Source organism: Papilio machaon, chromosome 23 (genome assembly GCF_912999745.1).
Source record: "Papilio machaon chromosome 23, ilPapMach1.1, whole genome shotgun sequence".
NCBI classification, from domain to species: domain Eukaryota; kingdom Metazoa; phylum Arthropoda; class Insecta; order Lepidoptera; family Papilionidae; genus Papilio; species Papilio machaon.
The window spans coordinates 4285582-4299460 of NC_060008.1; the positions used below are offsets into that span (position 1 = coordinate 4285582).

The 13879-nt window shown below is 34.8% G+C and overlaps 2 protein-coding genes across 8 annotated transcripts in view; both read right to left on the reverse strand.

The window, feature by feature from the left end:
* The window catches only part of LOC106716828 (plasma membrane calcium-transporting ATPase 3), a 137267-nt gene extending 136276 nt beyond the window's left edge, over positions 1-991 (reverse strand). For 6 of the 7 annotated variants that reach the window (XM_045683700.1, XM_045683701.1, XM_045683702.1 and 3 more), the window contains exon 1: positions 844-991. The gene's annotated coding sequence lies outside the window, so the exon portion shown is untranslated. Of the gene's footprint in view, positions 1-553; positions 681-843 lie in introns of those variants that run through there. The other variant, XM_045683698.1, reaches the window with a different exon arrangement.
* Positions 992-5131: 4140 nt separating this feature from the next.
* The window catches only part of LOC106716930 (solute carrier family 41 member 1), a 51081-nt gene continuing 42333 nt past the window's right edge, over positions 5132-13879 (reverse strand). Inside the window, exons 8-14 of the mRNA XM_014510612.2 lie at positions 10781-10893; positions 9848-9992; positions 9532-9678; positions 8651-8798; positions 6743-6948; positions 6073-6221; positions 5132-5434 (exon numbers count right to left, since the gene is read on the reverse strand). Of these exons, the coding sequence (XP_014366098.2) occupies positions 5243-5434; positions 6073-6221; positions 6743-6948; positions 8651-8798; positions 9532-9678; positions 9848-9992; positions 10781-10893 (1100 nt within the window). The 3' untranslated portion in view covers positions 5132-5242. The remainder of the gene's footprint in view (positions 5435-6072; positions 6222-6742; positions 6949-8650; positions 8799-9531; positions 9679-9847; positions 9993-10780; positions 10894-13879) is intronic.

Here is a 13879-nt window from a genome sequence, read left to right on the forward strand (position 1 = left end):
ATAGAATTGTATATAAAATGTCACAATTCATCATCTTCAACTTTTCCTCCTGCCTTCTAATGTTGTTTTTTTAAAATGTTTAAATTTTATATGTAATTAATATTGATGAAAGAAATTAAATCTTAAAATTAAGTATATTAATTATTTTCTCAAGAGGGCGTTCTCATTTAAATGTACAGTGTATATAGAAAGTAAATTCTACTATTACCACGTTTTCAGTAAAAAGTCGATAGTCAATAGACCAGTGGCGACATCTATAACGTTTACATTTCAAACTTTATGTTTTCTAGGTTAGCGAACTAAAATTATAACAACTCTGACCTAGTGACGCATTAACAATATCCTATTATTGAAATACTCTTTCTAATTGTATTAAGGTCCATCATTTTAATGATTATAATGATTTTATTTTAATGAGTGGTAAAGTTGTGTGGCTATAGATTTTCAACGTGGGAATGATATCGGTGAATGTTGAACGGATTTCGAGGTATTATTGTGGGACATAAACGCTGGGTGTTCGCCGGAGCGACGGCTCGTGTTAAATATATCTTACGTGTTTTGCTCGCCGGCGCGCACCTAGCACTGCCCGGACACTCCCGACTCTCGTGACCAGACCACAGTCACATTACGGCATCGTCAAGCGACGCTAATTCAATATCACACAAGAAAATCATCTTGCTCGAGCGAAACAATAACGCGCGATCCTTACATAACTCCCGCTCGGCATAGGGAACCGTGCCACGCGAATAGCGCCCCTAAGATCGCCGTCCCAGCGGCGCGCCGTGCGACTATACCGTGTTAGAGAGCTGCGCCGGCGTTTGCAACCTTGAATTCGGAACGCACCTTTTAATTTTAGCCGGTTAACCTAGATACGGGCACCGAATCGAGTGCGCCGGATCGATATTCGCATGCGCGGTGTCTCGTCGTTTTAAAATAGTACGGCGGGTGTGGTGCGGTGCGGCTGCCGGGCGAGGTGTGGCGGCGCCCGACGCTCGCGGACGACTGCCGCCCGCCGCCGCCGCGCACGCGCCCTGCCTGCGCCCTGCGCCAGCCCGTAACGATCGCTCTCGCTGGCGCCTCTCACTCCCGACGAGAGATCGCCCTGCGAACAGGTGTGCCAGCTCTGCCCATCACCCTCCCGGCAACCAACTAGACCCCATTCCCCCAGCGAGCTAGCCCACCTAACGCTGGCCGCGCGCTACTTCTATCTATATGAGAAATTCCACAGGCGCGTCCGCTGCTGCCTTAGAAAAAACCCAGTTGTGTACCGCGAGGAAAAGAATTTACTTCAGATCTTCAAATCGAAGCCTTTAGACGTTTCATGATGTTGTAAACAGCCTTACAAAATATTCTATTCGTCGAATTAATAACACCCTATAGTACTGGTATTCAAATGTATGGTATTTTAATATTGAAAAAACTATTTTCTAATGTAGTAAACGTGGCGCCTCTAGCGGTGAAAAGCCGCATTAATTTCTATATGAAAAGCCTAAACAGTCGTTAATTTAATTTAGTGTATGATTTAACATTTAATGAATTATATAAAAGGCAGCAATGAAAACATTTTAATTTATTCAGATGGTCGTAGTAATGATTTGTTTTCATTAATTTTAAAATTTGCATTGAACTCAAAAATAGGTCAGGTCGAGTACAATTACTGGTAATTAAAAAATCGTTTTTTTACAGTTCTCATAATCTGCAATAGTAAAAGAAAACGTTTTTTAATTAAGCAAGAAATTCAATAGAGTTGATGTACTAAGTACCTATACCTGTTTTATTAAATAAACTTAATACTTAAGTTATAATTTTTCGTTCATTAAATTAGTAAAGCTTGGAATAACGAATCATGTTTGCAGCTCCATCTATTGGCCATACTACTGAAACTGTAGGATGAAAACTTCACTTGCAGTTCACTTTTTAAATTTGTTTATTTCATAAAATTAATCTATTATAATGATCGAAATAAAATTTCATTATATATAATATGTTTAAAATGGGGATAAAAAAAAACTTCAAATCGAATATTCTGATTTATTTTAAATTAAAACTGTCATTTACAACTGGGCATCATAATGTAAGGAATCACGCAAGAATTAACGTCTATTGTAGAACAAAATAAATAATAACAATTAAACTTGAAAAAAATATATACAATCAATCTTAAAAATTTAAATAAATCTAATTTAATGAAGAAATGTAGATAATTTCAAATTTATTTTTCTAGTTTTCAATATATGTATAATGATTAAATACATTAAAAAAAAATTAACTAACCGATTTATACAAAGTTCATACATTTTATATATACAGAAAATTATTAAATAATACACTTTGTACATAAAATTATAAGTAGTTATGTTACTTTAACATTTCAACAGACAAGACGATGGCTCCTACGTAAACTGCACAAAGTGAAAAAATTAAATTTTACAGGAGAGCAGTTTTAAGGTCTGGTTATAATAAGGTTTAATATCATTGTAAAAAATCTTAAGCGAAAACTTTTTAAGCAGTAGTTCCGCTACTATATTTAGGAGCCATCGAAGAAGAATTTTCAAAAAAATTTATAGTTTTAAATCAAAAAAATAAAAATAAAAAAAATCTTCGGATATTAATCGCCAGTGTTATTGTTTAATATATTTTCCGACTGTTGTTTCATTAATCACAGATACATTAGGAATATAGGGAATTGACGAACTCTATAAATGTTCAGTGACATCACTAAATTCACAATTTACTAATTTATATCACTTCGGGAAACATTATTTTTATTATTCTATTGTCTTTAGATATATTATTGACCCCTAATTAAACAAAGAATTTGGTAAACATTTAACAAGGAAGTACCATTAATATGTTCTTATTTTAAGTATGCCCCTACCCACTCTGGCGACGCGCATGTCGATAAAAATAAAATAAACGTCCAATTCATTTTTCATTTTAGTGTTGTCCCCTTAAAATTATTATCGAGAGATTAAACACATTGATTAATGTTTCTTTAATGTTCTCCAGGAATCCAAATCCAACAAAAAGTTACTCCTTTAAACAAAAAGCATAAAAAAGGAATTACAGTCGAACCTGATTAAGCGAGAATCCATGTACCGCAATATTTTGCTCGCTTATAGACTTTTTTCTTTAAATCGACATTCTTGCTTATAGTAGTCGTCCGTCGGGACCGGACAATGACTCTCGGTTAAAAAGGTTCTATTGTATACTAACAGGGGTCAACCTTAATCGAATATCTTTTATATGAAAGAATTTTTAGGTATTTCAAAGTCCAGTCGCAATTTTATTAAAACTAAGCTAAAAATCACACAAACGCGTTTCATGTACTACCTACAAACTACATAACAATATATATGTACATTTAATTCACATTTTTATCACATCATTCATTCAAAAATATTATCTTAAAGCTAATGTTGAATCGACTGTTTTTTTTTTGCGGTCTCATTTCCATTTTAGAAACTCTTGTATAAAACATATTGTCTTCACGCTCGTCCCTTTTGAAAAATATAGAGATAGGAATATGTTTCAATACAAGTGTTCCTGCAGTGGAATTTCGTTACAATAACTTTTATAACGTTTGATTAATAATTTATCAACTACAATGGAATTTTTAAAACATACTAAAAATAATTTGTTTATTTATTTACTCAAATATAGACTACGTTTGTTGAAATAAAAAAAAATTGTGTTTTATTAGTGGACGATAACTTTCCAATCATTTGAATAAAAAAATTGTTATTAAATAAAATTAGTTTAAATAAAACAAAAAGTATGTTTCACTATTTTTGTTTTCCATCAGTTTATTAATATATATAAATTGTAACAAAATAACAAAGATGTTTATTTCATATATTTAACAGTGTCAAAAATTTTATTTCATTCAAATCCAATTCATTCCACTAAAATAGCTAAATTTTTAATGGGTTATTAAAAACTAACTAAAATAATAAATTAGTTTAGGCCTCTTAATACTAAATTGCTTTTATTGTACTCGTAGCTAAACTAATTGCTAAAAACTAAGCTTTAAACTATAAACATATAAAACTAAAAACTGTTATGTATATATCGTAGTCAAAATCGAGATGACATCTGTCAAATAACAGTGGGATTAAGGCGCATCCCTACGCACTATCCTTCCCACAGTGAACCAGTCTGGAAACCGCCTTCGACATACGCTGACAACTAACCATAAACCTCATAAAGCTTGTATCTTGTTATACTTGATGGCAAAGATAGGTGGTGTTTTAAATTACAAGATCATATAAGAAGTTTTAATACTTCTTTAGTAGAATACAGAGTATTTAGTAGAATACAAATAATGGCGGCCATCTTGCGAGGGATTTCCTTCAAACGTTATAGTGTTATAATTTTGAATTAACGATCACCATGACGTATTCATTTTATATCATATTAAATTATTAAATTTATCGATTTTGAAAACGATTTATTATTCTTTTTTTTTATTGAACATGATTGTTTTTTTTATTTTCCTATCACATTTGCAATCAAAATATCGCCTCCATTACTGTGATACACGATTTTATTTTAATAATAAAGATATAAATACAAATTATATACACAATTTTCTATAAATGCTACAATAATTGGCGTTTAGCATATATCGATATGATGTCGCGAACGGACAGAAGACAACACTACATCGACGTAATTTTTTCAGTCAGAATGCGTGGAACGGAATTTCTTGTTTTAAAAAATTCTAACTTTTTTCTTGTGTGCAAGCTAAGTCACAGCAAAAAAACTTATTCCAAAAAACCAGAGAGTCATTTTTAATATCATTTATTGTCTACGAAAGACTTACAATGTCAAAGATAAAAAAAAGTCATTTTCATTAAATCACACATTTTTTTTTCGGGTTTTATATCACAGTTTGAGCTGCGCCCATAAATATGGAAGCTGCTTATCTTTCCCCAATATTTATTATTAAAAGGCGATAAAACTAGGAATGTACGGAGTTACATCAAAGTCCAAAATAATTTTCAGATTGGCACTGAATTCATAACAATTAAAAAAAAAGTTAAACTACACAATACTGTAAGGGTAACACTATAATTGATTTCAAAGTCAAACACATTTTTCCTTTATTAGCCTTAAATATATAAAAAAACTGAAATCATTTATCCTTTGGTATAATCCAATTTTCTATCACGCATAATAGAAGCATTAAAATATAATACTTTAAGAAAATCTCATGTTTTATTTAATTTTTTGTTAAGATTTAAGTACCGGGTACATTATTGCCGTATTGCAAGCCGAATATAGACAGAATAACGAATGCAAGTCCTAGGAACACTGACCCTAAGAGGTCACCGAGTGCAGTTAAATAAGGGATAGCTGCATTATCTGGATCCTTCTTCTTCTTCCACATGAAATGTATCAGCATATACGCCAAGTACAAAAGCATCATCACCTGAGAAAAGACAAAGATAAAGTCTCAATATTAAGGTATATTTTTGATTACCAGAAGTCAACAATACATATATAGAACAAGGTCTATATCAAAACAACGGTATTTGGTCGAACTGTCTTTAGACACTAGTCTTTATAAAGAAGGTTCTCGAAGAAAAACTGCCTTTTGCTCACTAAAGATGTCAGCATGATCAAGATTGGAAATAGCATAAAACACACCACAGATAACCAGAAAACACTTTATTGTAAACTAGCTTTTACCCGCGACTCCGTCCGCGCGGAATAAAAAATAGAAAACGGGGTAAAAATTATCCTATGTCCGTTTCCAGGTTCTAAGCTACCTGCCCACCAATTTTCAGTCAAATCGATTCAGCCGTTCTTGAGTTATAAATAGTGTAACTAACACGACTTTCTTTTATATATATAGATTAGTAATTATAAATGCGAATGTTTGGATGGATAGATGGATATATATTTGTTACAAGGTATCTCTAGAACGGTTCAATATATAGATTAAAAGAACAAAGTTCTCTGTGGATTGTAAATACAAAAAAAGTATTTTTTTTTTTAATAAAATAAAATAAAGTTTGCAATATGCCACCTTAACGTCGACTATAAAAAAATCAAACTTGAAAATACCTGCAGCATGGAGCACAAGAGGTACGTCAATCCGAACGCGAACTGTATACTGACGAGCCCTTGATAGATGAAGTCAGCAACTATCATGAACACCACTTGCCCGCACAGAGCCAGCACCAACAACATTCGAGCCACTTTAGCCGCCGCAGCTGTAATACAAAGAAATTCATCATATTTAATTCTGAAAATTCCCAAAAACGTTGCTAGTTTCGGCCCAAGCTTGAAATTAATCATGTATTGTACAATTCAACCGTTAACTACATTAGAACTGTTTAATTGTCCCTAAAGAAGTATTTTAGTAAGAATTTACTAAGAGATATTTACTTTGAGGAACTTCTTTAGTAATAATTTAACTGACTGTAAGTGCAGCTGTTAGCCAGCCGCCTCCTCTTGTTAGCGCCGGTGGCGACCACCGTGGGGTTTTAGTCGGTATGAGTCCGACATAATCCGACTCTTCGCCCCATAGAGTCGGATATGCGTAGTCATTTCCCCACGTAAAAAAAAAAAGTGCAGCTGTAAGTCATCGTTAATGCTCTAGAAAAATGCTTCCTAGTAGTCTAGTAAGATAAGTCGTTACACACGAGTTCATTTTATTTTAAACGGATCAATACGTAATTTACTTGTAAGATTATTAACTTCAAATATAAATGACTATCTTATGTATACTCACTTCCAAAGAACAGCGTCTTCCAAGGCCATTCTACTATCCTCGTGTCCTCAGGCAGAATGCCGAGGATAGCCGTCTGGTGGAGGTGTGTGGTCAGCCGTGAGGACTGCACGCACACCAGGTTACCTCCGATGCCGTTCACAATTGGCTGGAACACTTCGTAGCCCTGATACTTCTCAACTGCTTGATCCAGAACTATACCACCGATACTGCAGAGAAGATATTATATTTTATTAAGAGGTCTTCTTTTGTTTTTAAAAAACAAAACATGGACAAAACATTTTGTTTTTAAAATTCAACGTCGGATAATTAAGAAATAACAACAAAAACTTTTATTTTTTTTAGTCTACAATACGCAGAATCAAATTACAAAAAAAAAAATTCCAGCTACAAAAGAAAAACTTGTGTAAAACCACGTATAATATTGATTATGAAACAACAATGCTGGAAAATAACATCGCACGCGCAGAAAATCCATTTGTGTCTGATACGAATGTATCTAGAGGTCGCCACCGACTCAGTCACTGTCAATGTCTGTTTATTCACGTGTCCCCTCTGACGTTGTTTACTCTATGCCAGCTATAGTAAAAGACATTACAAACGAGATATAGACCGGCAGATCTATCTGACCCGGTGGGTTAGAGTTAAACGAAATTATAATAACGAAAAAATGCCACAAAAACCTCGTTTCACTTTCATGTCTGTAGTTTTATGTTTTTTTTTCCATTAGAACTAACCGCTATGTCATCGACTCTCATCGGGCCAGATAAATTTGTCACACTATACAAATGTGAAACACACGGAATGATAATTGTTTCTTTGATTTGTTACGGTTTCTAGAATTTATTGAATCAACTGTATTATTTAGACTAATGACGTCATTTCATTAGAATAAACAAGTAAATAGTACAATACGATGACGTCAATGCCTAAGATCAATTCTGTAGTGAATGTTTAAAGTCTAAAGGTTCTTAAAAGAACAAAGTGCATTGAGTACTTCAATTATATGTATTATTGGTACATCCATTATATGTCATCGTCGTCAGCTAATACGTGTCACCACGGAGGGGATCGAAGCCTACCTAAGCTAGGGGTAACTTGCATGGGCGTCGCCAGCCGATGATCTAGGCTAGGTCTTCAGCTACCATTGATACGGTCTTTATAGTAAGGGGAACCTGCCCCCTAGCCCCACCCGGCGACGTCTATGGCGGCTATCTTTTTCATTATATTTGGCGGCTCAAGTTCATCTGAGCTTCGCAGTACCCCTTCCCTCAGACGATTTCAACGATCAATATCTTTAAAAACATTTCATTACTTATCTTGATTTTTATTTTGCAACTCATTTATTTTATTTCGATCGCAAATATTAACTGAAAATACAATCAATTAGTCTATCTAGTCCTGATATGTTTCAACTATCACTATCTAATCATCTCTATAAAATAATATACACTAATTACTAATCATTATTAGACTTTAAGTAGAAGTCGTAAACTTTCAATGTCATTTGAAAGGATGGTGTTGAGAGCGATGTCAGATTAGCGGTACATCAAGACATGACAACCTCAATAACTTATTCTGATACACCGTGTGATACCATAAATTTGTATCGAGAAAACAATCTAATTTGGTAAAAGTGACGCTGTTATTACTTCTAGTACAATAAGAAAATATATTAAACCTGTAGTAGGTTTAGAAATGCATTAGAGCAGAAATGCACAAAAATGTTTAAAAACTTTTTAGAAACGAGCATTTGTTATGTTATAGTTAATTAAAAGTAAAAATGAAACTAAATAATACCTTATTAAAAGATAAAGTTGGACAATGATCTTGTGGTACTTTTGACATTAGCTGGCACTAATGAGTTAGACGAGCGCTAGATAAGTGACACTATACTTGAATATCACGTACCCGCTAATGAAGAGAGCAGAGATGACAGGAGTCCACCCAGTCATCAGCACTTTCTTGGTGTACTTGTTTCTCCAAACGATGAAGACCCACAGAGGAAGCAGGCTGTAGTACACGCACATCAGAGCTATCGGCTGCCATAGAGATATTTCTGTAAACAAAAGAACAATAAAAAAACATTCAATTATATTCACTTAAAATTTTAGGACACTAAAAAATTATATACAAAGTTGTACATCTACGTTGCTGTAAGCCAGTGATTGTCAAACTTATTTTCTTTCACCGCCCCCTTTGAAAATCAATTATATTTCACAGCCCCTTAATTTTTATTCAGCCCTAAAACTTAAAAACCACAATTAGTAATGAAATTTCAATGCCCTCTATTTTTTGGGCTCCTTATCGCCCCCTCCTAGGTTTTAAACGCCCCCAAGGGGGCGTTATTGCCCACTTTGAGAAACACTGACTGTAAGTTAAGATAGATATCGTACAGGACTTTTCCTGTTGTACACACATCGTTGAAAAACATGGCTTGAAGTAGAAACGCTAAAGATAAGAAGGTTTACGACCTCATTATCGGACAAACTTGGGTGTGTAAATAGTATTTATTTCATTCTTCTAGGCCCTTGTTGCCGGCTAATGAAGCATGTTGAATCTGCATATTACATTATCGACCAAAGAATACTTTCTCAAAATTCTTCAACTGTTTTAATGACTTACTTTCGAAAAGACGATTTTCCTAGAATAAGAAAATTTAACTGCCGTGGAACTTTCATGATTACATATTGTCATACCTACATTTTCTTTTAAAAACAGAGACAAGAGAGAGCAGTGGGATTTATGGTAAATGCTAAATTCAACAATAAAATATAAAAACATCGACTTACTTATCTGATCGTACATGTACTGCGCGGTGACAGCAAGTACTGAGTTAGAGACGATATCGCCAATAGAAGCAGCCAGGGGCGTCGCCACATTGTCTGGATTTACTTTAAACTTCTGCGACCCAAAGATTACTAAGACCATAACAAAATCTGCAAAAGAAACATTTTTTTAACAACTTAGGCTTCAATCTAGCATACATCAAGATGACAACTAGGAATACATTTGTTACAAATTATATTGTTGCCAATATAAATGCTTTAGCATCAGGTGTGACCTGTTTGCTCGTTTATTTTTTAAACAAAGAACAGAAATACTAACCTAACACGAAGCATGTTGTTGTCGCGGTAAAGACAGCTGAGGCGATGAGCAGCAACACGAAACTGCCGTTGAAAGCGCGGTCCGTGATTGAGTTGACCACTATAGCGAACATCGAGACGACCGTAGCAGCTACTATTGCTTGTACCTACAAAGATATAGACGTAATATAAAGTTTTGCCATATTATTAGACACACAGAAATGTGTCTAATAAAACGTATATGTACTGAAGGTTTTATACAATTTCGAGTATGTCAGGGTATGCAGAAATATGTACCAGGTTCAATAATATTTCGGAGTATTTGATATTTTTTCGAAAGTTTGTGGATTTAAATTGTAATGGACCAGCATGGTTGACTAAGGCCTAGCCTAACTGACGGTAGGCTCTGCTAGGTAGGTTCGGTAGGCTATTTAGTGGGGACAGGTGTTATGATGACATCTATTCTTCTACTTACTGAAGTCCCAACTAAATACAGAATTATAAAGAATGCCAAATATCTTGGCGGCTAGGCAAATCGTATGAGTCGCTGTGCGGAACTCAATTGCAGGTGTAACGGGGCGTTAAGATGTGAAGAAGGGGCACTGCGGGCACGCAGATGACCATGATCCGTCAAGATATGTGAGATGTATATTTATCTATACAGTGACAGTTTTATTTTTCTTAGATAACAAAGGAAGAAACGATGACAAAAAATTGATTGGTACATCCGGCAGAATAACTCAAGCGCTATCTTACTAATATTGTAAATGCGAATGTTAAGATGGATGCATGTTTGTTACAAGGTATCTCCAGAACGGTTCAACGGATCTTCCTGAAATTTGGCATAGATTTAGAATATAGTCTGGAAGTACATATAGGTTACTTATAGTTTTGTTTTCAATTCCGCGTAGACGGAGTCGCGGGTAACAACTAGTTTTATATTATATGTATTTACCTGTACTAATGATATGTTTCCAACGACCATGGATATTACTTCCCTTGGCGTTTCCATGTTACCGAGGTTGGCTTGAGTTGATAGTCGCGACGCGAGGCACATGTCCAAATTACCTGAGGACAATAAAAAATATTTTATTTTTTTCCTATAAAAAGTGCAGCAATCTTATCTAACGTAATGGCTAAAACTAAAAATAAAGTAACCTTGTGTGTTATTTTTTGTTACACTGTGAGTTTCCACTGTCGGTATACTTGTACAAACACAAATTGTCATCTCTATTGTTTCCTTCGTAAGAATGCACATAACAAAACACAGTTGTTTTTTCAAAGGAAATTTACGGTGAAGATTATTTTTAAAATTTCATAATAAAATCATATTTTGCGAATCATGTATTCGCATTGCTCATAACGATAAAGATTTCTTTTTTAATTTTTGTCTGTTTGTCTGTCTGTCATTTTTTCTGGGTAATCTCTGAAACGTTGGTACACCACCAATGTTGACGGGATTTTTATTGGAATGTAGTTTATATGTGCGTAAGTTAGGCTATTTTTTTTAATTCCGTGCTGATAAAGTCACGGGCGACCGCTAGGTTTATAATACATAACAGATCACGACAAAAGCGCTCTCTTAATCCCTGATAACTTTGTACTTGGGACTTTGAAACCGTATTACTTTAGCCCTATTATGAGCATAATTTTAAAAACAACATTTCATGTTGCACTTTTGTTTAATTTCTACTGAATCACGCATTACCTTTGTACTTGTTATTTAATATTGAAATAATTTAATCCGCAGACAGATTTTGTGATTACGTCGTCTGGGAGCTTAGTGTTATCGAAATGGTATTAAAAAATAAATTATGACATCGTTTCTAGTAACAAGTTAACCGATAAGGTGCGGGTATGATGCAAATATATTTTTTTTGAATATATAAATTTGTCTAGTCATGGTGGCCAATTTTTGATAAACCCATGTTTTGAACCCATTTTTTTATTATTGACAATGCAATTTTTTTTAATAAGTATAGATAATTGTGAACCACCGACTGCGTAATCCCATGACAATAGTAGTCAGAGCTGCAGAGAAACACCCTCACAATGCTAACTGTTTTTATAAATCAAATGATTCGATGTACAATAGAATTTAATGACATCATCACCATCAGCTCACTGTATGCCCCCACTGGGGGGCTCGGAGCCTACCCCAAATTTGGGGTGACTAGGCCATAGTCAAACACGCTGGCCCAGTTCGGGTTGGTTGACTTCAGACATATTGAATTTCACATTCACCCGCACATTTCTTCTCAGATATGTGCGGGTTGCATCACGATGTTTTCCTTGACCGTAAGAACGTCGGATAAATATACATATGTAATAATAATTATGCGATTCATATAAACAGAAATGGAAACCGGAAAACAAAGGATCAAAATAATAAAAGATAAATCCTCGTTGTCATAATATTACTTGTTTACTTTCACACGACTCGTGTATTTAATTTAGGTCCGATGTCGTTTTGATAGGAGTCATTTATATGTCGCATTCAAACTATAAACATTAGTCATTTGTTATATTTCTAGACATTAACCGTTATCATATCATAATAATACGTTAAGTGAAAACTTTGTACCATACTTTAAGGAAATTGTGGAAAGGAATTGTAACTAATATTGCATACTTGTTTCGCGAGTATCTCGTTGCGCGAGCTCCGTACAAAGCATGTTGAATCGTCGACGGTCTTTATCCGCGCGAACGAAGTCGCGGACGATAGCTAGTATCATATAAAGTACTTTAAAAGATAACATTGTTACAATATCTAAGAAATACTTGAGTGCTTTGTCTTATTTATTGCTGTTATTTTAAGATAACTGTATTATATTTACCATACAAACTCAAATAAAGTTAAAATAGCAAAATGCATACATTAGTATTAACTTTAGTTTTAAAATATATGTCGTCAGGTGATATATACGTCTTCAACGATAGGTAGCATACGATTTTATCTAAGTAGGGTTGTCAACAGGCAGGCAGCCGGCAGCAAAAACTAAGCCAAATCATTAAGGGTTTCTGAGACTCGGAAAGTAAAAACAAGGACTGCATGCTTCACCATAGGAAGGATGAAAAGAGAGTACATGTGGCGGAAATGCGAATGTTAAGATGAATGTGTGGTGTAAGAAAAGTGGATAGGATACGAAATGAGCATATTAGAGGAAGTTTGAAAGTTGCACCGGTATTAGAAAAATTAAGAAGTAAAAGGTTAGCGTGGTATGGACATGTTTTGAGGAGGGGAGAATCGTATGTGGCAAAGAGAACGTTAAGTATGAGTGTGTAGGGGTAACCGGTAGAGGTAGGCCTAGGAAGAGATGGATGGATTGTGTGAAATATATCATGATCAAGAAGGGGGTGACAATGGAGATGACGGCAGACAGATTTATTTGGAGGACGGAAACCTGGTGCACCGACCCTACGTAGGTGGGACAAGGTCAAGGAGATGATGATGAACGATAGTGCTCGGAGCTCATTAGGGGTGATTAGGTCATAGTCAACCACGTTGGTCCAGTGCGGGTTGAGTGACTTCATCACACATTTCTTTGAATTTCTTCGCAGATCTGTCCAGTTTTCATCATAATATTTTCCTCCATCGTTATAAAATACACATGTTCTTGTAACCTTTGGGAGTGACAACTCACGGTTAAATACAGTCGAACCTGGAAAAGCGAGAAATATCGCGGTCTCTTGGTCCCTCGCTTATCCGGATTCGACTGTACAACAAAACAACTTAGTTACGTACAAACTTACAATGGAATCTAGAATGTTCATTTTTTACTTAATTCATAGTAAATTCTATACATCACAATGCAAGGCTATTGTCTGTCTACAAATTACATACGTGATGTTTCTATCGTAAGACTTGCTTATGTACCGTGTATAATTTAATGAGCACCCACAATGTCATGTACAATCTACATACCGTAGAATTCCACTGCACTGAGACTTGTATTAATACGTATTGTTGTCTCAGTTTTATCAAAGATAATGATAGGGATGGCAATATGTATAAATACAACTGTCACTCCAGTGGAATACTGCGGTAAAAGAT